The sequence below is a fragment of the Boeremia exigua genome (assembly GCF_020726555.1).
Source record: "Boeremia exigua strain MPI-SDFR-AT-0100 chromosome Unknown C7974scaffold_2, whole genome shotgun sequence".
NCBI classification, from domain to species: domain Eukaryota; kingdom Fungi; phylum Ascomycota; class Dothideomycetes; order Pleosporales; family Didymellaceae; genus Boeremia; species Boeremia exigua.
In genome coordinates, this window is record NW_025763519.1 from 267,525 (window position 1) to 288,252 (window position 20,728).

Consider the following 20,728-nt stretch of genomic DNA (forward strand, 5'->3'; position numbering starts at 1 on the left):
CTCATCTGTGGCTCATCTGTGGCTCACTGCGGCGGAAACACTTTAGCTCTGCAGGGTTAGCTCCAGACGCGTCGCGTGCATCATCATCGTCCATGGACCGTGTCGTTAGGTAGACCGAGAACGTTCACGTCACGCCTCAGCTCCTGTCTCCTCACTCCTGCCCCTGCAGATTGACCCTGCGTGCATCACCCACCACTTTGCTCGCTTTTATTGCCTTAATATGACGCGGTGATTGTTGCCCAAGTCAATGGCTCTTACTGCAGTGCACACTGCCATGCATATTGAGGATTCCAGGAACGTGCATCCCTTCTTCACCAAGACTTCAAGTGCGCTCCCTATATCAGGCTTCGAAAATGATACTGATACCAGACAGAAAATGAGACAGCAGAGCCGCCTGCGAACAACGCCGACACGAACAGCACCGACCCAAACGATGATCAGGACTACAGCGTGCAGGACACCAGTCCGACGGCTGCGAAGCCGCGAAAGAAGCGCACGAGGAAGATAGTGCATTCAAAGGACCAGCCGTCGCTCGAAACTTTTGCGCGACGACCAGCTGTTCAGTCGAATGAAGCGGACGTGAAGGCTAATGCCGACGAGCCAACATTAGAAGAAGATCTAAACCTGGATCGACGGAAACGAAGAAAGACAGACTCGCCGGAACACATGACGAATGCGACAGACGCCGACCAGGTTGCAAAGTGCCCGCCGCTAGATCTGTATCAGCAATTGCAGGCTGAAGCCGAAACCACAGGGACTCAAGATGTGGTAGACAACGTTATGGTGGACGTCATGGTTGCAAGTACACCAAAAGGAGAGACGCCGGGATCTACACCCCCTATCGCTCAACATATAAATGAAGAGGCTGTGCCGGAGTCTTCGCTCCCTCAACCAGCAGAGAATTTGTCGCAGTCTGCCACGCCACCGGACCCCATCCATGTCGCAGATACCGGCAACGGAGACGCGCCAGTAGAATTTACCGAGAATCTGCCTGCCAAAGTTACTCCAAAGAAGCAGATTAAAGTCACAAAGACCGGCAAGCTCGTGTCGAGTCCTCCGAAGAAGGTTGAACCAGCGTCAATATTACCGAAACGAAGGGGTCGTCCACGGAAGGCGACAAAGAATACCAATTTCTCCTCTACCGTCACCATCATTAGGTATGGCTCAGATAAGCCATCAAAGTTAGCTCTTGGCCAAAAGATCGATGCTATTCTTAATAGTGGCAAGACTTCAAAGAAGGTGTCGATTGCACCTCCAAAGCCCGCTGGTCCGCCGAAGACTTCTCATCCCTTTTTCACAGGCAAGGTTGGCCAGAAAAAGGTAGAAGAGCCCGCGAAGCAGGAAGCTGAACGTCGCCCTGTCATCCCTAGGGTCAGTGCGTGTACTCCAGGAAAGCTGAGAGCAGAAACAAGAAAGGAGCAGGATGACGAAGACGTGCCATCATTCGGCATGGCCTCGAAAACTGCTCGGCTTGCTAAACAATCCGGATTGGTCGAGCCCTCGTGGCCCTCTAGGGAGACAGCGCATGTGCGCAATCTCGCACACGATGGTGCGCAAGAACCGCCACTCAAATCGCTAATTACAGACATGTCATTGAAGCCTGCGAAGCTTAAGAGCAATGCTTATGTCTTGTCCACGGAGGAAGAGATCATTACGAGACTGGCGGAGCAGCTGCCGAAAAACTCCGAGATGTCATCCATCGCTGGCAGCCATCATTTCACTCCTTCCGAGGACGTACGTCTACCGATACGCGTACTGACTACGGGAATCGACATCCAACGAATGGTCCGTGCACATATACAAGCACCGGTCGAGACTCTGGCACAGAGGCTGTTTGCCAAAACACACCCAGCCATCAGCACGCTATTTGACGAAATCGAGCACACGCTCACGCCTTTCGATGAAGGCAAATGCGAGTCTCAGGCGTGGGCACAAAAATACAGGCCAGGACGAGCAGACCACGTACTCCAACCGGGCAGAGAAGCAGCTACACTCAAAGATTGGCTAAAAAATTTGACAGTCATGGCTGTAGGCGATCCTTCGAAAGCTGGTGCTCCGACGGACACCAAGAGGCCACCGAAGAAGAAACGAAAAACGGCCGCATATGAATTCATAGTCTTTTCAGACGAAGAGGAGGAAGACGAGGATATGATTGAACTCGAATCGAGCAATGTGTTCACCTCGCAGCAGCCTTCCGTGAGACGTCCACGTTGGACGAGAAACAAAAATGTGGTTCTGCTCAGCGGGCCTCATGGATGTGGAAAGAGTGCAACAGTTCATGCCGTGGCAAAAGAGCTAGATTTTGAGGTGTTCGAAATTCATTCAGGTGTCCGTCGTTCTGGGAAAGATATCCAAGACAAGGTTGGTGACATGACCGCCAATCATCTGGTCAACCATCAGCGAGGCGACGTGCCAGTCAAACCAAAGCCCACTGCTGTTACCGTGGACAACGACACGGACAATGAGCGTGAAAACGCATTTCAGAAAGATCTCGACAGTGGAAGGCAAGGCACGATGAAATCATTCTTCACAGCAAAGCCTGCGGCGCAACCACAGCCTAAACCGAAGCCGAAAGTTCCGGCTGTAGTAAAATCACCCGCAAAGATGAGGACAATTCCTGCTGCTCAAGCCATGTTACCAATGACAGGAACATCGCGCAAGTCACAAAAGCAGTCACTGATCCTGATCGAAGAGGCAGACATTCTTTTTGATGAAGATCAGAACTTTTGGGCACACATCATAAAGCTTGCTGCGCAATCTAAGCGGCCGATCGTAATCACTTGCACCGACGAGCTACAAATCCCCTCTCAAGCTCTACCATTGGCGGCCGTACTGCGTCTGACTCAACCTCCCGTGGACCTCGCGACCGACTACTTAGTTGCATTAGCTGGTAGAGAGGGACACATTCTACAGCGACAAGCTATCAGCGACCTTTATATCTCAAAGGATCACGATCTTCGAGCTAGTATTACAGAGCTGAACTTTTGGTGCCAAATGTCAGTGGGCGACAAGAAGGGAGGCTTGGAATGGATGTACCAGCGTTGGCCGCCTGGTAAGGATGTGGATGCAAATGGTCGTTCGCTCCGGGTTGCAAGCGAGGACACATACCAGTCTGGCATGGGCTGGCTGTCACACAACGTTTTGGAAGCCAGAGACAACGTCATATTCAACAAGGAAGAAGAGTTGCTGACAGAGGGCTGGAATGACTGGGGCATCAGCCCAACGAACTGGAGGGTAGCCTGGAGTGCAGCGGATCAGCCTCGCAATGACTCTACCGCTACCGACCAAATCACCCAGCTTTCCAACCTCGACAAACTGGACCGTTTGGCGAGCCTCTCCGACGCTCTCAGCGCCGCAGACATATACTCCCGCATCGACCTTCCCTCATACAACCACATGCATGACCAACCTATGGACCCTACCCTCCCTCTAATATCCCCCAAAGAACGCCTCAGCTACACAATCGACGCACCCCTCCTCCAAGCGGATCCCAAAACCGACTTCCACAACACCGACACCGCCCTCGCAACAACAACACACCTGCTCTGCCACCGCGCCTTCCCGGACCTCACACCACACCACCCCGAGCAATCCCACACCGCCCAAATCCTCCGTCACAAAATCTCCCCCCAAGCTCCGCCCCTCACCCGCTCCACCTTCTCCGCCGCCCTCGACATCCTCGCCATCGCCCCCTCGACCCACACCCCCGACACTCTGATCGCAACCTCGCTCGACCGCCCCTTTGCGCTCATCACGCTGGACATCGCGCCGTACGTACGCAGCATCGTGGCGCACGAGCAGGTGCTCGAGACGCGGCGGGTGCGGCTGGGCAATTTGCTGAGCGAGGGCGGGCGGCGGCGCGGGCGCACGACGCGGGCGGCGCGGTTGGCGGTCGAGGGCGGCGAGCGCACGAGTATGAGGCGCGAGAGGTGGTTTCATCCGGAGTTGGGGTTTGAGATGGTTATGCGGACGGCGGGAGCGTGGGCGGGGATGGGGTGGAGAGGAGAGGACGGGGAAGGGAGTTTGGCGGAGACAATGCAGAGTGAAAGTTTGGCCGGGACACAGAGGAGTGAGACGCCGGGTGGTTCGCAGCAAGCCGTTGGGGATGGACGAGATGTTGAGATGATTGTCGATGCTGAAGTGGAGTGAGGAGATGCATGTACGAACAACGCATTTATGAAGCGATGCATATAATTTAGAATTTGATCTATCGCTCTGCTGTCCCGAGCCCTCACGCTACCGTGCACTGCGCTTCAGCATCTCCTCGTACCCCATCCCATCAAGTTTAGCGAACGGCGATACATACGGCGCGACCTGCTTCTCCGCGAACTTACCATGTTTGAAGAAATGCGTGAGATGCCTGCGGACCCGTCTCCCAATCCTCTTCGGCCACGTCTTGACTCTCCAGCTTGTAGTCTTCTCGCGGTCCTCTTTCGCCTTCAGCTCCTTTGCCTTGGCCTTGAGAGCCGCACGCTCTTTTCGTTTAGACGGCCAGAACCTCTCCCTCAGTGCGTCGAGCTCAGTTTCGAAGGCCGTTTGACCGTAGGTCAGAATGGGATGCTTGCCAACTTGCTGGCCGTACGCTGTTGCGAACGTGCCGGTGGAGTGGTAGAAGTAGACTTGCGGGGCGTAGAAAGAAGAGAGGACTGACGCCAGCTCGGCAGCTTGTCTGTCGGCGGTATCTCTGGCGCGCACGAGCTCAATGAATGCATGGGTGTCGAAAAAGTGATAATTCTTTACTTGAGATCGACGGTACTCCGTCAGGTCGGTTCCTTTACATGAATAGTCGTCCTACGACTTGTCCTTCAGTGCGCGCAAAGTGCGGACAACTTCAACAGGCTCGGTTTGCCCAACAGCCTTCTGGATTTCGGGGTCTGCGTAAAGCATGAAGACGTTGTGTTTCTGGGTGTGTCAGTCCGCAGTAGCAGGATCACATGACTCGCATATACGCACCTTCTCATCGCCGATAGTGAATTTGCCTTGGGTCTCTTTGTTCGCCTGAGAGTAGGCATCGAGCTTCTTGACTGCTTCGTTGTCCTTTGCCACGGTCTTCGCGAACTTAACATTGCCCTTGGTGTACTCATGGCCAGGGAACACCTTTGTGTCGTCGGGCAGTGCGGCTAAAGTCTGGTTCAGGGCCTTGTGCATCTCCTCCGCTGTGCCTTCGAAGAAGCGACCGCACCCGCCGATGAACATGGTGTCACCGGTGAAGACGGCCTTGTCCTCCCCATCCTTGAAGTAGAAGCAAATGCTGTCCTGTGTGTGACATGGTGTGTGAAGAGCGGTGACCTCGATGGAGCCGATATGGAACGTCTCATTATGGGTGGGAGTCTTGTTGACAAGGGTGCAGTCGCGACCGCCAATGATTGGGAGTTTGTGGTGCTTGAGCTACGATAGATTAGACAGGAACCGATGAGGATGTCGCATACTGCTTACGATCTCCTTGTTTCCCCCTGCGTGGTCATGATGGCTGTTGATGTGTCAGTACTTGTTTCGAAGAAGTAGCAGATATACGTACTGGTGGGTGTTGATGATCTTTGTCAACTTGAGACCACCTTTTGTTTCCTTCTCGAGAACTGGAAGAACCCTACAGATGTGAGCAATGACATGCTAGCTTTACCAATCCGCAATGGCTGACGTACTCCTCTGCATGGGCTGGGTCGATGATCACGGCTTCACGTGTCTTGTCGTCTGAAACAAGATAGGCATAGTTGTTACCCGAGCCCTCCCCTACAGTTTTGTCAGCAACAAGTGATTTATACTCCAGCAGGGTACTCATACACATGGGAATTGATTGGATATGCATGGCGCGTGATATGGATAACTGCGTGTGGTCAGCTCACAGTCATTCGGAAAATACAATTGACAACTCACACCTGTGACTGGTAAACGAAATGATCGGAATGGTGCGCGTCTGATTGCAGCAGTGAAGAAGCTCATGAGTGAAGTTCAAGGTGTTGTTGCTGACATACATAGAAGCCGCGAGACGATGACATCAACGCGGTTACCCGGCGGTTATCGATAGCGATTAGTCAGCATGCGGATCCGCAGGCGCGACAACAGGGCGCCTTCACGATCACAGCTTCTTCAGAGGTAAACGTATCAAGTTCAAAACATTGGATTATATTGTAGACTGAACCATGCAATCCCACCGGCACAAATGCTGAACGCCATTTCTCTAATGCCCCTCCAGTCGTAATTCGTTGCTATCTACAAAACATCGCCATTACAGAAGCGCTTTTAATCGCTTTTGCAGCTCCGGCTTCTCCGAGGGACCGTCATCATATAAGCGTCGACTTTGCGGGTCGTACAGCGGGTCTGATACGACGGTGGCCTTGATCTTCTGGCTGAAGTACTCGATCTCAACCGAATCACCCTCGTTGATGTCCTTCGGTAGCCAGGCGAATGCAACTGGCTTGCGAACGGTGTATCCAAAGGCAGCATTCGTAACATAGCCAGCAATCTTTCCGTCGCGGAACACCGGCTCTTTACCCAATACCATGGAGCGCCCATCGTCAACTGTCAGGCATCTTAGTCGCTTAGTTGGTGTGCGTCTCGATGCAGCTTCGAGCGCCGCCTTCCCGACAAAGTCTGATGTCTTGTCTCTTTGGACGGCATAGGTGATACCAGCTTCGTAGGGGTTGTATTCTGACGAGAAGTCTGAACCAGAAGCTCGGATGCCTTTTTCTAAACGCAGACCATTGAAAGCAGCACGGCCAGCAGCCACAAGTCCGTGAGGCTTACCGGCTTGCCACAAAAGATCCCACAGACGCTGACCGAACTCCGGTGTAGTCTGGATCTCCCAGCCATGTTCTCCGACGAACGATTTGCGGAACATTGTGACTGGGATGCCGGCTAACCCCAGCTTCTTAACGCCCATGTAGGGCAATCCTTTGTTGGAGAAATCATCTGGACTGATACCCTTGATCACATCGCGAGCTCGAGGACCCCAGAGGCCGAGACAGCAAGTGCCTCCAGTCACGTCGCGCACCTGTACCCACTGGCCCGGTGTTATCTTTGATTGCTGGCGGGCCTCTCGTGCGAGATAAGCAAGATCGGTAGCAGTGTTGGCGCCGATCTGGAATACATCTCCTTCGAGTCTCGACACAAAGATGTCGCTCAGAACGCCACCATGTGTGTTGAGGAGCAGCGTGTGAGTGATGGTGCCAGGGGCCTTGGTTACATCGCTGGTCGTGAGGCGCTGCAGTAGATCGACAGCTGCAGGACCGTAGACCTCGAAACGATGGAATGTAGTCATGTCATACATGGCGACGGCGTTGCGCGTCTTCCATGCTTCTGCTGCAGCAATCGGCGAGTAAAACTTGGAAGACCAGGCATCGCGGTCGACCGGCTTCCATTCATCGGGAAGCGACCGGACGAGCTCAGCGTTGGCTTCATACCAGTGCGGGCGTTCCCATCCTCCAACCTCGAGGAAGAATGCACCTTGCTCACTTTGCCGGGCATGGAACGGGCTGACACGCAGGTTGCGCATCAGTTCCTTGGGTGCCAATGGGTGGATAATATCGTAGATTTCCACAAAGTTCTGCTGCGAGGTCTCGCTGACATACTCCGGGCTAAGCTGGACTTCCTCAAATCGAGTTATCTCTAGCTCAGCAATGTCGATCTTGGAGCGGCCTTCGGTGAGCACCTCCGCTACAGCTCGAGCAACACCGGCAGAGTGCGTTACCCAGACAGCCTCGGCGACATAGAAGCCATCGAGGTTGGGCGCTTGGCCGACGACCGACCCGCCATCTGGTGTGAAAGAGAAGACTCCGTTAAATCCATCCGCAATCTCGGTCTCCCTGAGGGCAGGCAGCAGCTCTTGTGTTGCCTTCCACGCCGGTTCAAAGTCTTCGGGTGTGAAGTCAAGCCGCGATGGCATGTTCTTATCATCGACCTTCTCTGGTGTCACACCCAGGGACGCGGCATTGACGGGCATTGGTCGATGCCCATAGTACCCAATACCATACTGGTCTCCGTGTTCGCGGTAGTACAGATCCTGGTCCTGGTGTCGCAGGATGGGGTATTCGGCATTCATTGCATTAATGTTCTTGTTGACTTCGCGACCCACAAGACCCGGTACAGGTGTTGTCTTGACGTATTGGTGGCCGAGTGGGAGAAGTGGGACTTTCAGCCCGATCATCTTACCAATCTCCACCCCCCAGAAGCCGGCGCAAGACACAACAATGTCTGCAGGCACACTGCCCTTGTTTGTGGTGACCCCTGTCACGTGGCCGTTGGCTTGTTCGATGCCCGTGACTACGGTGTGTTCAAGGTATCGGACACCCGCTTTGCTTGTACTCTCGATGAGCAGCTGTGTGGCACGGGCCGCTAATGCCAGACCGTCGCTTGGGATGTGTAGGCCACCTAAAATCATGCTCTTGTTCAGACCCGGGTACTTGGCGTGGCACTCCTCTGGACTGATCAACGTTGCTTCGATGCCCCAGGACTGGGCATATCCGTGCTTGCGTTTGAGCTCTTGAAGGCGTTCTGGTGTTGTTGCGATCTCGAGACCTCCCAATTGGTTGAAGCAACTTTGGCCGTCTTTTTGGAGAGACTGCAATTTCTCCATAGTGTACTTGGCGAACAGAGTCATCGTCTTTGATGGGTTTGTTTGGAAGACTAAACCTGGCGCGTGTGATGTCGAGCCTCCTGGCATGCTCAGTGGGCCCTGCTCGATGACAGTGATGTTGTTCCATCCTCTCGAGACCAGCTCGTCAGCAAGATTGGTGCCAACGATGCCAGCGCCGATGATGACAACACGCTGCGAAGTCGACATTTTGGAAAAGTAAATAAAGGTATAATTTACTAACGAGGCAGCCAGCACTGGCTTCTTAAGAGGGCTGCAGCTCGAGATAACGACCCATCTCGCCGCACTTCGCAACTTGAACGCCGCAACTAAGCGTGGATAAGACGTTCAGAATTGCGAAAGCTTTCCCATGGTGGACATGGAACCGCAGTGCTAAGGACGATAAATCCACACCCCGCATGCGGTTCTTACGACATTGGTGGGGAAGTCGTCCAAGCGTGGACGTAGGGTCCCGAATGCCAAATCGAGACTAGACGGACGCGTTCGCGAAATAGGTCTCGAAACGCTTCATAACTCGCGACAACCCCGCTTCGCGTCTGCGGTCCTGCTCCTCCACACCTTTTGCCGCCTCCATGTTGGATCCCAAGCCATCACCAAGGAATGGATTGTCTCAACGGTCAGTCTCACGCTGTGTAACACAGCTCCTTCGTAGCAACCCCTGTCTGTCTCTTCATAGAGACGCCAGCAATGAACAATGCAATCGACATTGGCGACATTCATGCATACACACATGCAAAACTCTGCTGGCTGTTCAATCGCTGTCGCTCACCAACCGTATCCCTATGCGACTAACGTGTGCGGACTCCCACTGCAACCTGTGCCTCGAGGCCTACCTTTGCGACACGCATCCCAGCGACAAGCTCTGCAGAACGGTAACCTTTCGGATTAGTGAGAATTATGAGACCTTCAACGACCGTCGTCTTGATGATTTCACCAAATCCGGTTGGTGCTTGTGTCGCAGTACTGCACTTCCCAACAAAGCCCTGGTGAAGCCGGAACCTCCTTTACCGCCTGGAACACCCCGCGAACGCGGATCTCAAAGCTCCCATCGCAGCTATCTTGTATGTCGTCCTTCATGATCATGAGAACGATCGGCGTTGTTTCAATAGGTCCGACGCAGTCATACGAGCCTTATCGAACGTGTGCACAACTCCTTGCAGACCGATTTGTCACTTCTAGCCTATTGCAACCAGACACATCTTTACTCCGAACACTCCGAGGACAGCAGTAGAGTGTAACGTGGGGTATGGGCGAGCAGCGAGGCGCAAGATCATCAACTAGTAAGTCACTTCTAGACTGAACTGACAGAGCGATAGCGCTGCCACGGCAATTGAAGCCTGAGGCTATTCGCACCAATCCTGGGGCAGATTGTATTCTATTCATAACGGATTCTGCCAAGTCAAGGTTAGGCTGCGGCTCAGGTCTCTGAGTTCTCCTTTATTACCTCAATCTCGCAGATGTAGCTCCGCAGCGGTTCCGCTGTGTGGTAAGTGCCAATGGTCGGATACACGCCTCAAGATCGAGGCTGTATCAATAGATCGATAACAGAGATAGAAATTCCAGAATCACCGCAATTGACCCGTAGTCGTTGTGGCTGATAAGGTGGCCGAAGCTTTTTGGTACCGTCCTTCCGAAAATGGACATCAGATCCATGAGCGTCGATACCAGGTCCGTGCCAATGGGAGGGGCAATCAACCAGACCAGTCTCGCTTTTTATCACGATGACTGTTGCATTAGTCGCATGTGGATTCTTTGATTGAGTTGGGCCAGCGCCATCCGAACGCCATGGCTGACCCCGGACTCACTGTCTGGATCGCCTCTGATTCGACAACTTTTGATCACGATGGTAAACTAGCGGTCGCAGATAGCCCTCCCACGACGCAGTCAAACGTGGCGCATGACGGCTGCTTGCAGTCCGATTACGTTGGCGCTACTCACTGGCCAGCCGTCCACACAGTGAATGGATTCCCCTTCCCCATATGGGGTAGGAATCTATTTACTCGATAAGGGTGAGGAGTCGTCACTGCTGTATCATATATCATATATCAATGTCTCAGCTACCACAAGACATATAATCACCACTGCCAATGTCATCCCTACAGAACAAGGCCTTTCTCAGCTTGTCAACATTACTTCATACTATCAAGCTCAGTTTCGCCTACATCTACTTCACAATGGTTGGATCCTTCCTGAGCTACATCGGGCTTGGTGGTGCTGCTGCCCCAACGTCTCCACCAGCAGAGAATGGAGCCGTTCGTGCCCTGCCAGGGAACTGGTACACATCAGAGGAGATGTACCAACTGGAGCGACGTGCCATTTTCTCTCGCCGATGGTTGATTCTTACACACAAGTCACGTCTTCAGAAGCCTGGTGATTGGCTCCGCTACAACTGTGCCAACTACGACTTCGTCGTATCCAAGGACCGCAACGGCGAGATTCACGCTTTCCACAATGTTTGCAGACACCGCGCATACCCTGTTGTTGAGCAGGACCAGGGTAACTCCAAGATTCTCTCGTGCAAGTACCATGGATGGTCATATGGACTCAACGGCAAGCTGGCAAAGGCCCCCGGCTACCAGGAGCTTGACAGCTTCGACAAGGCCAAGAATGGACTCTTCCCCATTCACGTGCACATGGATCCCAACGGCTTTATCTATGTCAACATGGACTCAAACAAGGTTCCGGAGGTCTCGTGGGACGAGCAATTTGAGGGTACCGATCAGCAGGAGCGGTTCAAGCAATTCAACTTCGATGATTTTGACTACGACCACTCCTACACCTTAGAAGGTGACTTCAACTGGAAGATTCTTGCGGACAACTTCAACGAATGCTATCACTGCAAGACAACACACCCCGATCTGCCTGCTATCGCCAACCTGGAGACATACGATGTCCAGTGTTCGGCGGATCACATCGATCATGATCCTAAGAGCAACCCAGACCAGGTCCAGCAAGGTCTTAACATCTGCTCCACATATCTCTTCCCTTATTCCTCTTACACAGTCAGGTAAGCACGACTAGAATATCGACTGTCCAACAGCAACTAACATCACACAGCCCTCACTTCATGTTCATGCAGAAGTTCATGCCCACTGGCCCCAACCATTGCGTCATGTACTACGAAGTCTGGAAGAACCGCAACAGCACGCGTGAGGAGTTCGACCGTCTCAACATTGTCTACAAGCGTGTCATGGCGGAGGACAAGGTTCTCTGCGAGCGTGCACAGAAGAACATCAATGCCGGAGTCTTCATCAACGGGGAGCTGCACCCACACATGGAGAAGGGTCCCCTTTTCTTCCAGAAGCGTTGCCGTGAGATCGTCATGGAGCACGCAAAGCGAGAGAAGGCGGCTGGCAAGCAGATCTGGCCAGCCAAACAGGCACTAGAGAAGGACGGCAATTCGGCGATCAGCAACGAAGATGTTGACTTCTGCGAGGGGCTGGCGTGTGGTAACGATAACGACAAGAGCGAGCTGGCTTGGTAAAGTGATCAATCTATGAAGCATATGACGGAGTTTGGATGTTAGCATGGGGCCTCGACCTCTTTTGGCATATGCCACTCATTGTAGCGACTTTATTCATGAACAATTTTAGAGATATTCTTCGTAACATCTACCCTCCTTGCACTGTGGTCTCATTTTCATCGACTTGGCATACCACTATCAGGAGTTTCTGAGGAGTTCGTGCTCAGCCGTTACCCCTCTGATCGCCTATCAACTATCACTGACACATCCATGTTGCAAAATCGCATCGGACCATGACCCCGCCCATTCGAGGCTTGTTCGTCGAAGAGCATGCCGAATTTGGCATGGCGCGGTTCAAGCCAAAGTGTCCCGATTGGGAAAACCCACCCATTGTGGCGACAGTCCTCAACAGCGTACACGGCCGATATCGTCTATGTCTAAACGACTCTCAGATTTCCCAGAAACCATGCCCCACGATTTTTGTACAAACAGATGAGTTCGATAGCATCTCTTGCCTTCCTCGCTATATGTGACGTCATCCGCAAATCGACAATATTCACAACAGGGCGTGCATGTTGGAGCACCACAATGCCGTGCATCCCCTCTTCAGAGTACTGACAGCAGCAGAACTACTTTAATGTGACACCTTCATAGTCTTGTGACAGTCAATCGCAAGGTCATGTCGCCCAAGCACATCGTTTCCGACACCCTTCTTGCACGATCACTTCAACGACGTGATCGCCTCACGGCTCGACTCCGCCCTCAAGCCTTACGATGTCTCCACCGCCTTAAAGGCTATGCGTGGCTCGAAAATGCTGAGCGCGAATATACATACATTCCCCTCCTAGGCCAATATGTGCCCTTCGCACAAGTATTTCAAGCGATCATCTTTCGAGACTTGCATTTCGCTGGCGTGCCAGAGCCTAGAAGTGTAGCAAGTGAGAAGTATGTGGAGTACTTCATACAAGGGTACAGAAGTTGTACCGTCAGGTCTGGTGCTAAGGAGTGCATCGTCGGTGACCGGGAGCGAGTGCAACGGTACTTTTAGAATGAGTATATTGCTATCGGAGATGGATACGTTTGCACTTGTGATGATATTGGGGTCGGCAACCCGAGGTTAGAGCTTACGAGCAGGTCAAAAAGAGGATCGGAGAAGGGGAAGGCCAATCGATCTGGTTTGCAACTGCACATGGAGGGGACGTAAGTGCAACTGGAAGGTCAGGCTTTAAAACTGCTTACTGTACGGTCCCAGAAAATGAACCGCTCAAACAGATCTCTGGGAAGACCGACATCACTGCTGACACGTAGATCGTTGAAGAAGCACGGTGGAGACGACCAAGAACCATTGTTGTCAATGTCAATCGGCGTGACGTAGCTCATAGCATTCACGTCGTTACATGCCAGCCTCGAAACTTAGTTGCAGCTCACATATGCAGCCACCAGCGGCCATTGCAGGACTCCTCTTCTAATTCAATACATGGGGACTTACGGCAACCATCCCAACGCAGAAGCCAAGTTGTCTTTGCGCCGTTCATTCGCGGCGTACCAGCCACTCCGGTCCCGAATGGAGCTCGAGATGACGAACCCATCGTCTTGGCAGATCCATGATATCCAACTCTTTCTCTGCGATGAAATCGCCAGATAGGTAAAAGCATGGCCAAGGTTGCCAAGAGCGGAGACACAGCCTCATGGCTCCCGAGAGTGCTTGCCTGAGATTTGCCCACCACAATATGCAGATCATCACACTCTGCTTACTTGAACATGCTTCTGCACTAAGCCCAACATGGAATGCACGCTGGCCAAGCAAGCCATAAGCGGCATCTCAGAACCAACATTGGCCTGTCAGATCAAAGAAACTCGCAAAACAACGCCAAAGGTGTAATACAGCAACTCAGCCTCTACATCTACTGCCAAAATTGGAAAACTTCTCAATTCGCAGCTTGGGGACAATGGCTATTAAAGAAGGACGCATGCGACTGATAGTCTGCCATCAACTCACAGTACCTCATCAGCTTGCAATCTGTCGCACAGAGAACATCCAAGCAATATGAAACACATCTTCTCAGCTTCCAGTCTTGCAACGTTAGTTGCGGCGGGCCCACTCGCAATTCGCCAGAACAACTCGACTACCAATGGTAGCGTGGACAGTTTCGCAGATGTTCCAATAACAAAGGATGCACAGTGGACAACATGTCTCGGAGGAGACTACACTTGCCTCAACCTCGAAGTTCCCCTAGATTACGACCAGCCTGAAATTGGAACCACAAACGTCGCTTTTCTAAGACTTGAGGCATCTACCCAGCCTGCACTGGGAGACATCATTATAAACCCGGGCGGCCCTGGAGGTAGTGGTGTCTATACAATTCTCAATCCCACAGCATGGATCGGGCTACTTGGAACAAAGTACAACCTCATCGGTATGGACCCCCGTAGCGTCAACAACAGCGGCCCAAACGTCGATCCCCTAATCGACACACCAGCCGCACGCGACGACTACGTGCTGCGGATGGCCGATGAGTACGACTACAAAAGCCCGGCAGCCGTCAATCGGGCATGGGTCCACGCGGGTGCCTATGGCGACTTTGCTGCGCAGAGGCTCTCCAATGATACGAACTACGTCAACACCCCTGCTGTCGCCCGCGATATGCTACGCTTCACCGAGCTGGTAGCGGAGAGTCGCGGAGAGGATCCAGAATCAGCCAAACTGAACTTCTTTGGTGTATCCTACGGCTCCATCCTCGGCACCACATTCGCCCAACTCTTCCCCGATCGCGTCGGCAGAATGATCATCGACGGCATCATGGACCCCTCTGACTACTACGACGGTGCCTGGATCCAAAGTGTCAACCAAGCCGACGATGCCGTGCGCGGTTTTGCATCGCACTGCTTCGAGGCCGGCAGCAAATGTGCCTTCTATGCCAACGACACCAACCCGGGCGCCATCCTCCAGCGCCTCGACACCATCCTGCGCAACCTCGAAGAAAACCCCCTGCCACACTCTGACCCAAGCCCCGGAGCTCTGCCAGCCGTGCTCACACACATGGACCTGCGCAACCTGATCATGTGGGCCTCGTACAGCCCGTACGCGCGCTCCCCTGCGCTCGCCTCAGCGCTGGCAGAGCTCGAGGTTGGTGTGGGCACTACGCTCGCGGGGCTCTCCTCCAAGGGAGTAATTCGCGCCGCGGACTGCGACGGCCCCGTGCCGGCGTACAGTCTCGTGTTGAGCAAGTTCGCCACCGCGTGCAACGATATGGATGGGCGATACAACATCTCATCTGCCGCTGCGTACGGCGAGTATATCGGCAAGTTGGAGGGGGTTTCGAGTTATATTGGTGGAGCGTGGGCGCGCGTTATTACGCTGTACTGCCACAACCACCAGTTTAGTCCGCCGGCGTCGCAGAAGCTCTCGGGTAGGTGTTCTTGGCTCTCACACTACTCTGCACAATACTAATTAATTGCAGCTTACAAAGAGGTTACGACAGTTAACCCCATTCTTTTCGTCAGTAACACGATCGATCCTGTCACATCAAGCTTGGACTCCATGATCGAGTTCTTCCCCGGTGCGGGATCGTTCTATCAGAACGCTGTCGGGGTATGTCGTCGTACTCCATACACTATTTTGCTGAATGAAGCGCTAACACAAACCAGCACGGCGTGATTGGCACTAAGTCGAATTGTACGTCGGAGCACTTAATCAGGTACATGGAGACTGGAGAGCTGCCGCCGCCGGACCTCGTATGCGAGCCAAACACAAAGGTCTTCGATGACGTAGTGTGATGAGGGAGGTTTGATGGTGTGCTGGGTATACTGAGTCCAACTAGTTTATGTTGTTGAAGGCGCATGTGGACAATACAACAGACGAAATCATGTTAGCTTAATCCATTCCATCTTGAATCTTTAGACTCCCGATTCCTCAAAGCATGATGGTCTTCGAGCCCGAGACAGCGGGATTCTGAGTTTTGACCTGTCCAGAAGCCGACTTATCGACTGTAACCACCCAAGTATTGTTCAAACTCCAATCCTACACTGCACGATTCGGCGTTTCCGGGTTCTCCGGATGACGATTCGGCTGCCCACGTGCCACTCAGACAAGGTGCACCGGACCAACAAGGCACTCAATCTCCGATAATTCCTTTTCAACAATACCCCCATGCACTCGCGCCTCGCCAACAACTTCCCAGCGAGGCTCATCGCCTGACATTGGGTGTTCTGGGGGTACCTTTCGAAGGACGAAAGGGATGCTTGCACCTCGTAGGATAAAGACCGAATCACCAAGCTCTGAGCTGAGGGGAACCAATACGAATCTGCCTGTTGATGTTTTTGCCAAAGTTTCTCGGAGAATACTTCGGTGCTGTTCCAAAGCCGCGTCTCGCTCAGCAGCGGTGATATCAGGCAACTCGGGGCCAGGATTCTCACGGAAATATTGCTCTAACTTCACGACGTAAGGACACATCGTGGAGAAAGTCATTGGCTCTTGTACGCTTTTTGCTGCCTCGAGAATGTTACCGTCACACCGACAGCTAACGGTGGCAATTTCCTGGAATTCACCATCAGAAGGGATGAAGGTGCCAGGGTAGTTGTTTCTGAGGTGGGCTAGATTAGCCACTATTGAGGATAATGTAGTCGAGTGGGAGGAAGAGGCAAACAGTTGATCTTCCCAATAAAGCCTGTGTAGGTGAAGGATTAATGCCATACAGATTTGCGTCTGCATTACATGTGAAAAATAATGAGCGTCGTCCAGATGATCAGAGGTAGCAGACACTGTTAACCACATGGGGTCGAGCCATGTCTCTGAATCACGCCACGATGGCGGAGATGCAAATTCAAGGACCCGATCGATGTCAACGCCCCATATACCGAGAACGCGGGAGTTTCCTGAACACACCGTGATTGGCGCTGACGGGTCGCGTGCTAGAAAAACCGTTCGCTGCGCTCTATGTGAGGCACTGATCCTTCGAACATCAACCGTCCAGCTGATCCGATACAGCTCAGCGACCCATGTAGGATGATCTGCAAAATGGCGTTCGGAAGGGGCCACCACCCAAGCCAAGATGTCTAAAGACCGCTCTTCTGATATCCACAGCCTTGTTGCTTCACTGTAGACTTCAAAAACACTCTTGGTGTAGTCAGGTGTCATACGAGCCGATCCGTCCGACTGCAGAGGTAACAGGCTCAATATGGAGTAAACCTTATCTCTCGGATCGGCACAGTCGTTCAGACGGACTAACTCTAGAAGCCGCGAAAAGTTTGTCAACTCCTTGCGCAGTGTAGGTAGAAGCCGCATTGACTCTCGGCCATTATAAAGAGCTGGGATTCTTCCGAGTACATGATCAACAAGGTGCCAGACAATCCCACGCTTGTCTATTTCCCTTTCTCGCGCTCTTCTAAGAAAGATGCTGGACGCTGTCGAAAGGTCCGAGAATTGGAGCACTTCGGATCCACATAGGAAGCAAATCTGTTGGGACAGTATAACTTCTTGGAGAATCCAGCAGCGACGGAAGTATTGTCTTCCAAAAAACCCTAGAAATTCATACATGCCATGCGTCCATTCCGGCTCTTCACCTTTAGGCCACGTCAGAATTTGTGGTATAGCTACATCGCTGATTTCGTCAGCAGGGCCAAGCCATGCAATGACCAAAGATGCTCTGCTGTAAATCTGGTTCATGATGCCGACTTGCGAGCTACGTTCCTTGATGTCATTCTGATTAATGCAAAGTGCATCTACCCAGAGAGGAAGGTCGTTACAAATATCTTCCTCTCGACGACGTAGAATCGTTCGTAGCGCAGCATCCAGGTTGCTCGTGATGCGAATCTCCTTGCCGCCACAAAACATCAACGCGTCCTGTACGACGGGAGCGTCGGGGTCCGGTGGGTTTATTGGATCACCCCAGGTGTATGATAGGGCGCGGAAGTCAGCTTCATCGTGGAGATCCACAACTGCCAGGCTGCCACAAAGCGGTGCATCCTCGCTGTCCAATGGTGCGAGGGACAGAAGACGAGTGGAAGTCTTTGTTGGCAGCGGTTCGTACATAATGCTTCACAGCCCTGGAAGTTGCAGCAAATACGAAAAGATCTCCCGAGGCCAAGATTCCTGGAAAGGTTGAGCGTGATTGATATAGAAGCCTGACTGGGTCGTATTCGAGCCTTGTTGCTGACTGGCTTCAAGTGGGGAGCCCAAAGGGGTAGTCAAAGTGCAACGGCCCTTCTCTGGGCGTTTGAAGTGGGTGTATCTTCGATGGAAGATTGGACCGTTCTGGTTTTCAGGGGTGTTGAAAGGGCAAGCAAGGCTGTCGTCAATCAAGGGAGACGCACCCCACCTCAGCGCCAAGCAAACATCCGCCTAATCTCACGTTGTCAGCAGAGGAAAGAGCAACACAGCACGGAAAGGGCAACGTTGAAAGAGGTATCCTCGATTCGTGACGCTTCGTAAAAGAACAATATGGGGGTATAATAGCGCCAATCTAATCCTCGTCATCGTATGCCTCACTCACGTCTGCCCACCCACACTGCCACCTCTTGCCCTCGCCTTCTCCACCAGTCCGCAGCTCCCTTGCCTGGCTACCCTCTACCCACCGGCGCACACGGTGATCATCGCTGACACTGATCAAGCTACCGTTTTTCGCCCACGACACACTAGTGACCTCGGCGTCATGGCCGCGAACCAGCGGCGTGCCATGCTCGTAGATAGGAATGGTGTCCTGCGAGCGATTGCTCGAGGCGCGGGACAACGACGATCTGAGAATGGAGCGCGGGGTGATGTCTGGGAGCTCGTCTGCTTCGTCGTCTGCGCGGCGCTTCTCACGCTTGAGGAATGACTCGTCGGTGGGAAACAGCACAGGGCAGCCGTCTGTGCTGCCAACGGCTAGCATCTCGGGCTTGTCGTCGAAGGCTTTGCGCAGTGAGGCTTTGACGTAGAAGGAACCGGCGTGAAATTTGGAGTGGCGGAAACCGTAGATCGGACCCAGACCTTCTTGGCCTACCTGGCAGTACTTCTGTCTCTGAGATGACGAGATGGAGAGCTCTGGAGCAGTACCGAGTATGAGGTGGTTCGTCGAGTAGGCATAGACGGTGTTATCCTTGCTCAGTGCGTAGAGGCGTGAAGCGTCACCACTGAGGGTGAGGGAGTTGATGGCAAAGTGACGATGTTTGTTGTGCGACTCGGGATGTCTTGTCGTAGCGATGGGTATGGCAGGTCCCCTCAAGGAATATCGGCCACGAATGTCCCAGAGCTTCACGCATGTAGAGGCATCTGAGGCTGTCAGGAGAAGGTGTTGGCGGCCTTCGGGGAGGAAAGTTAGTGCAGTGACAGAGACGTCGTTTCTTCTGCCAATGTTTTCTGCCTTGCCATTGGAAGCGACCCGTGTGGTTGTGCTAGATGGTAGACCAAGATCAGCATGTGCTGCTGATAGTGTTCGTACAACACTGGCATATGGAGCATCCGACCCCCATGCTGAATGTACAGTAAGGTCTCCACCTTTGCATCGCAGATCCCAGATCTGAACCGCGCCATCCCGACTGGAGGTCGCTACTATCTTGTCATCGCCAGGCTGGAAGCGAACTTGCTTTACAGATGACTTGTGCTTTGCAAGCACGCTCAAAGTCTGCTGTGTCCGTACATCGACGATCTGTGCTGTTTGATCCCCAGAGCCGGCAGCCAGATATGAGTCGTCGGATGAGAATTGAACATCCATGACGGCATTGGAGTGTGCTTGCCATGATATGTGTGCTTTTGAGAAGTCGCCCTCGGAGTCGACCAGATGAATATAACCATCCTCATCACCAATGGCCATGAGCGAGTTGGTGTTGCAGCTAGCTGTGCAAAAGGGTGGTGCATCTTGTGACAGAGAGTGCACGTCATCTGAGCTGCTGTAGAAGTCGGCCGTCTGCTGCTGCCACGATGTGCAGTGGTCTCGTCTGAACCCCCGCCCTACGCCCATGATGCCACCGAACGACCGCTGCAGTCTTCGTGATGTTCCTCCCAGCGCACCTAAACGACGGATTGGTACAGCAAAGACAGGCTGCTCCTCGATCTCCAGCTCATCTTCAAATACCTCCACCGGCTCTGGTGTGACGTATCGTGACCGCTTTGAGGGCGAGGATTGGAGTTGTGCCGGGGAGCTTTCAGGCGAGAGGTAAGGATTCTTCCGTTTGCGGGCGCTCGACGACGGTGTTCGTGTTTGAGTAACCTCGATATCGACAAAATTCACGGTTTTGCGTGGAGTGCTTCGCAGAACACGGCCGCGGTTGGCAGCACCACGTGTGATGTCCTGTAGTTGCCGCCCGGAGCTGGAGAGCGAGGCGCGTGACGACCCATGGCTCGAGTTGCGTGGCGTGAAAAAGCGTGTAAAGCGTTTCGGAGTAATCGGCGGCGGTCTCCTTTGCTTGCGTGCGGCTGTGGGTGCAGGTGGTGAAGAGCAGAAGACCTCAGGCGTGGGCTCTTGGAACGCGACTCGAGGGGCGCACGGCGAGGACATGGTGGGTGTCGAGGCAATTAGATGTGGTACATTTATATACTGAGAATTGTAGATCAATTGAGCTGCGACCCGCAAACGCGCAGCTTGCAGAGCCCAAGGTGAGAACGAGACATGGGACGGAAGGAGGATGAAGATATAGCAGCAGGAGAGGGCGGAGGCTGGCTCGCCTGGCCCACCAGCGCGTCACGTCTCGCGTCGACC

General features: G+C 53.1%; 8 protein-coding genes across 8 annotated transcripts; 4 read left to right on the plus strand and 4 right to left on the minus strand.

Moving 5' to 3' along the window:
* Nucleotides 1-114: 114 nt before the first annotated feature.
* On the plus strand, nucleotides 115-4,196 carry C7974DRAFT_446369 (uncharacterized protein). The gene is made up of 2 exons (XM_046145594.1): nucleotides 115-326; nucleotides 374-4,196. The coding sequence occupies exons 1-2, from the start codon at nucleotides 248-250 to the stop codon at nucleotides 4,147-4,149; spliced, it is 3,855 nt and encodes a 1,284-aa protein (XP_046001026.1). The 5' UTR covers nucleotides 115-247; the 3' UTR covers nucleotides 4,150-4,196.
* Nucleotides 4,197-4,720: 524 nt separating this feature from the next.
* C7974DRAFT_94140 (hydroxyacylglutathione hydrolase) lies at nucleotides 4,721-6,083 on the minus strand. Its single transcript, XM_046147559.1, has 7 exons — nucleotides 5,875-6,083; nucleotides 5,782-5,824; nucleotides 5,643-5,730; nucleotides 5,519-5,587; nucleotides 5,437-5,470; nucleotides 4,954-5,388; nucleotides 4,721-4,902 (listed from the first exon to the last, which is right to left on the minus strand). The coding sequence occupies exons 1-7, from the start codon at nucleotides 5,938-5,940 to the stop codon at nucleotides 4,792-4,794; spliced, it is 846 nt and encodes a 281-aa protein (XP_046001027.1). The 5' UTR covers nucleotides 5,941-6,083; the 3' UTR covers nucleotides 4,721-4,791.
* Nucleotides 5,881-8,970, minus strand: C7974DRAFT_94190 (uncharacterized protein). Its single transcript, XM_046147560.1, has one exon. The coding sequence runs from the start codon at nucleotides 8,777-8,779 to the stop codon at nucleotides 6,227-6,229; it is 2,553 nt and encodes an 850-aa protein (XP_046001028.1). The 5' UTR covers nucleotides 8,780-8,970; the 3' UTR covers nucleotides 5,881-6,226.
* Nucleotides 8,971-10,764: 1,794 nt separating this feature from the next.
* Nucleotides 10,765-12,074, plus strand: C7974DRAFT_430608 (Rieske [2Fe-2S] iron-sulfur domain-containing protein; the record flags this gene model as incomplete). Its single annotated transcript, XM_046144715.1, has 2 exons — nucleotides 10,765-11,597; nucleotides 11,648-12,074. 2 exons carry the CDS (start codon nucleotides 10,765-10,767, stop codon nucleotides 12,072-12,074), a joined length of 1,260 nt encoding a protein of 419 aa, XP_046001029.1.
* A 391-nt stretch (nucleotides 12,075-12,465) lies between these two features.
* C7974DRAFT_94288 (uncharacterized protein) lies at nucleotides 12,466-13,343 on the plus strand. The gene has a single exon (XM_046147561.1). It carries the CDS (start codon nucleotides 12,733-12,735, stop codon nucleotides 13,099-13,101), a length of 369 nt encoding a protein of 122 aa, XP_046001030.1. The 5' UTR covers nucleotides 12,466-12,732; the 3' UTR covers nucleotides 13,102-13,343.
* Nucleotides 13,344-14,100: 757 nt separating this feature from the next.
* Nucleotides 14,101-15,830, plus strand: C7974DRAFT_302450 (uncharacterized protein; the record flags this gene model as incomplete). The annotated part of the gene is made up of 3 exons (XM_046137901.1): nucleotides 14,101-15,469; nucleotides 15,515-15,645; nucleotides 15,702-15,830. The coding sequence occupies 3 exons, from the start codon at nucleotides 14,101-14,103 to the stop codon at nucleotides 15,828-15,830; spliced, it is 1,629 nt and encodes a 542-aa protein (XP_046001031.1).
* Nucleotides 15,831-15,924: 94 nt separating this feature from the next.
* Nucleotides 15,925-18,322, minus strand: C7974DRAFT_94291 (heterokaryon incompatibility protein-domain-containing protein). The gene has a single exon (XM_046147562.1). The coding sequence runs from the start codon at nucleotides 18,082-18,084 to the stop codon at nucleotides 16,138-16,140; it is 1,947 nt and encodes a 648-aa protein (XP_046001032.1). The 5' UTR covers nucleotides 18,085-18,322; the 3' UTR covers nucleotides 15,925-16,137.
* A 111-nt stretch (nucleotides 18,323-18,433) lies between these two features.
* Nucleotides 18,434-20,682, minus strand: C7974DRAFT_384726 (WD40-repeat-containing domain protein). The gene has a single exon (XM_046140876.1). It carries the CDS (start codon nucleotides 20,525-20,527, stop codon nucleotides 18,515-18,517), a length of 2,013 nt encoding a protein of 670 aa, XP_046001033.1. The 5' UTR covers nucleotides 20,528-20,682; the 3' UTR covers nucleotides 18,434-18,514.
* Nucleotides 20,683-20,728: the final 46 nt, after the last annotated feature.

Bases quoted from the DNA above. Each gene is read 5' to 3' on its own strand.
- C7974DRAFT_94190 (XM_046147560.1), bottom strand. From the start codon at position 8,779: ATGTCGACTTCGCAGCGTGTTGTCATCATCGGCGCTGGCATCGTTGGC.
- C7974DRAFT_94291 (XM_046147562.1), bottom strand. From the start codon at position 18,084: ATGTACGAACCGCTGCCAACAAAGACTTCCACTCGTCTTCTGTCCCTC.
- C7974DRAFT_94288 (XM_046147561.1), top strand. From the start codon at position 12,733: ATGTCGCCCAAGCACATCGTTTCCGACACCCTTCTTGCACGATCACTT.
- C7974DRAFT_446369 (XM_046145594.1), top strand. From the start codon at position 248: ATGGCTCTTACTGCAGTGCACACTGCCATGCATATTGAGGATTCCAGG. The intron at 327-373 runs GTGCGCTCCCTA...GATACCAGACAG, and splicing joins CTTCTTCACCAAGACTTCAA to AAAATGAGACAGCAGAGCCG.
- C7974DRAFT_94140 (XM_046147559.1), bottom strand. From the start codon at position 5,940: ATGAGCTTCTTCACTGCTGCAATCAGACGCGCACCATTCCGATCATTT. The intron at 5,825-5,874 runs GTGAGTTGTCAA...GACCACACGCAG, and splicing joins TTCGTTTACCAGTCACAGGT to TTATCCATATCACGCGCCAT. The intron at 4,903-4,953 runs GTGCGTATATGC...TGACACACCCAG, and splicing joins TCACTATCGGCGATGAGAAG to AAACACAACGTCTTCATGCT.
- C7974DRAFT_384726 (XM_046140876.1), bottom strand. From the start codon at position 20,527: ATGTCCTCGCCGTGCGCCCCTCGAGTCGCGTTCCAAGAGCCCACGCCT.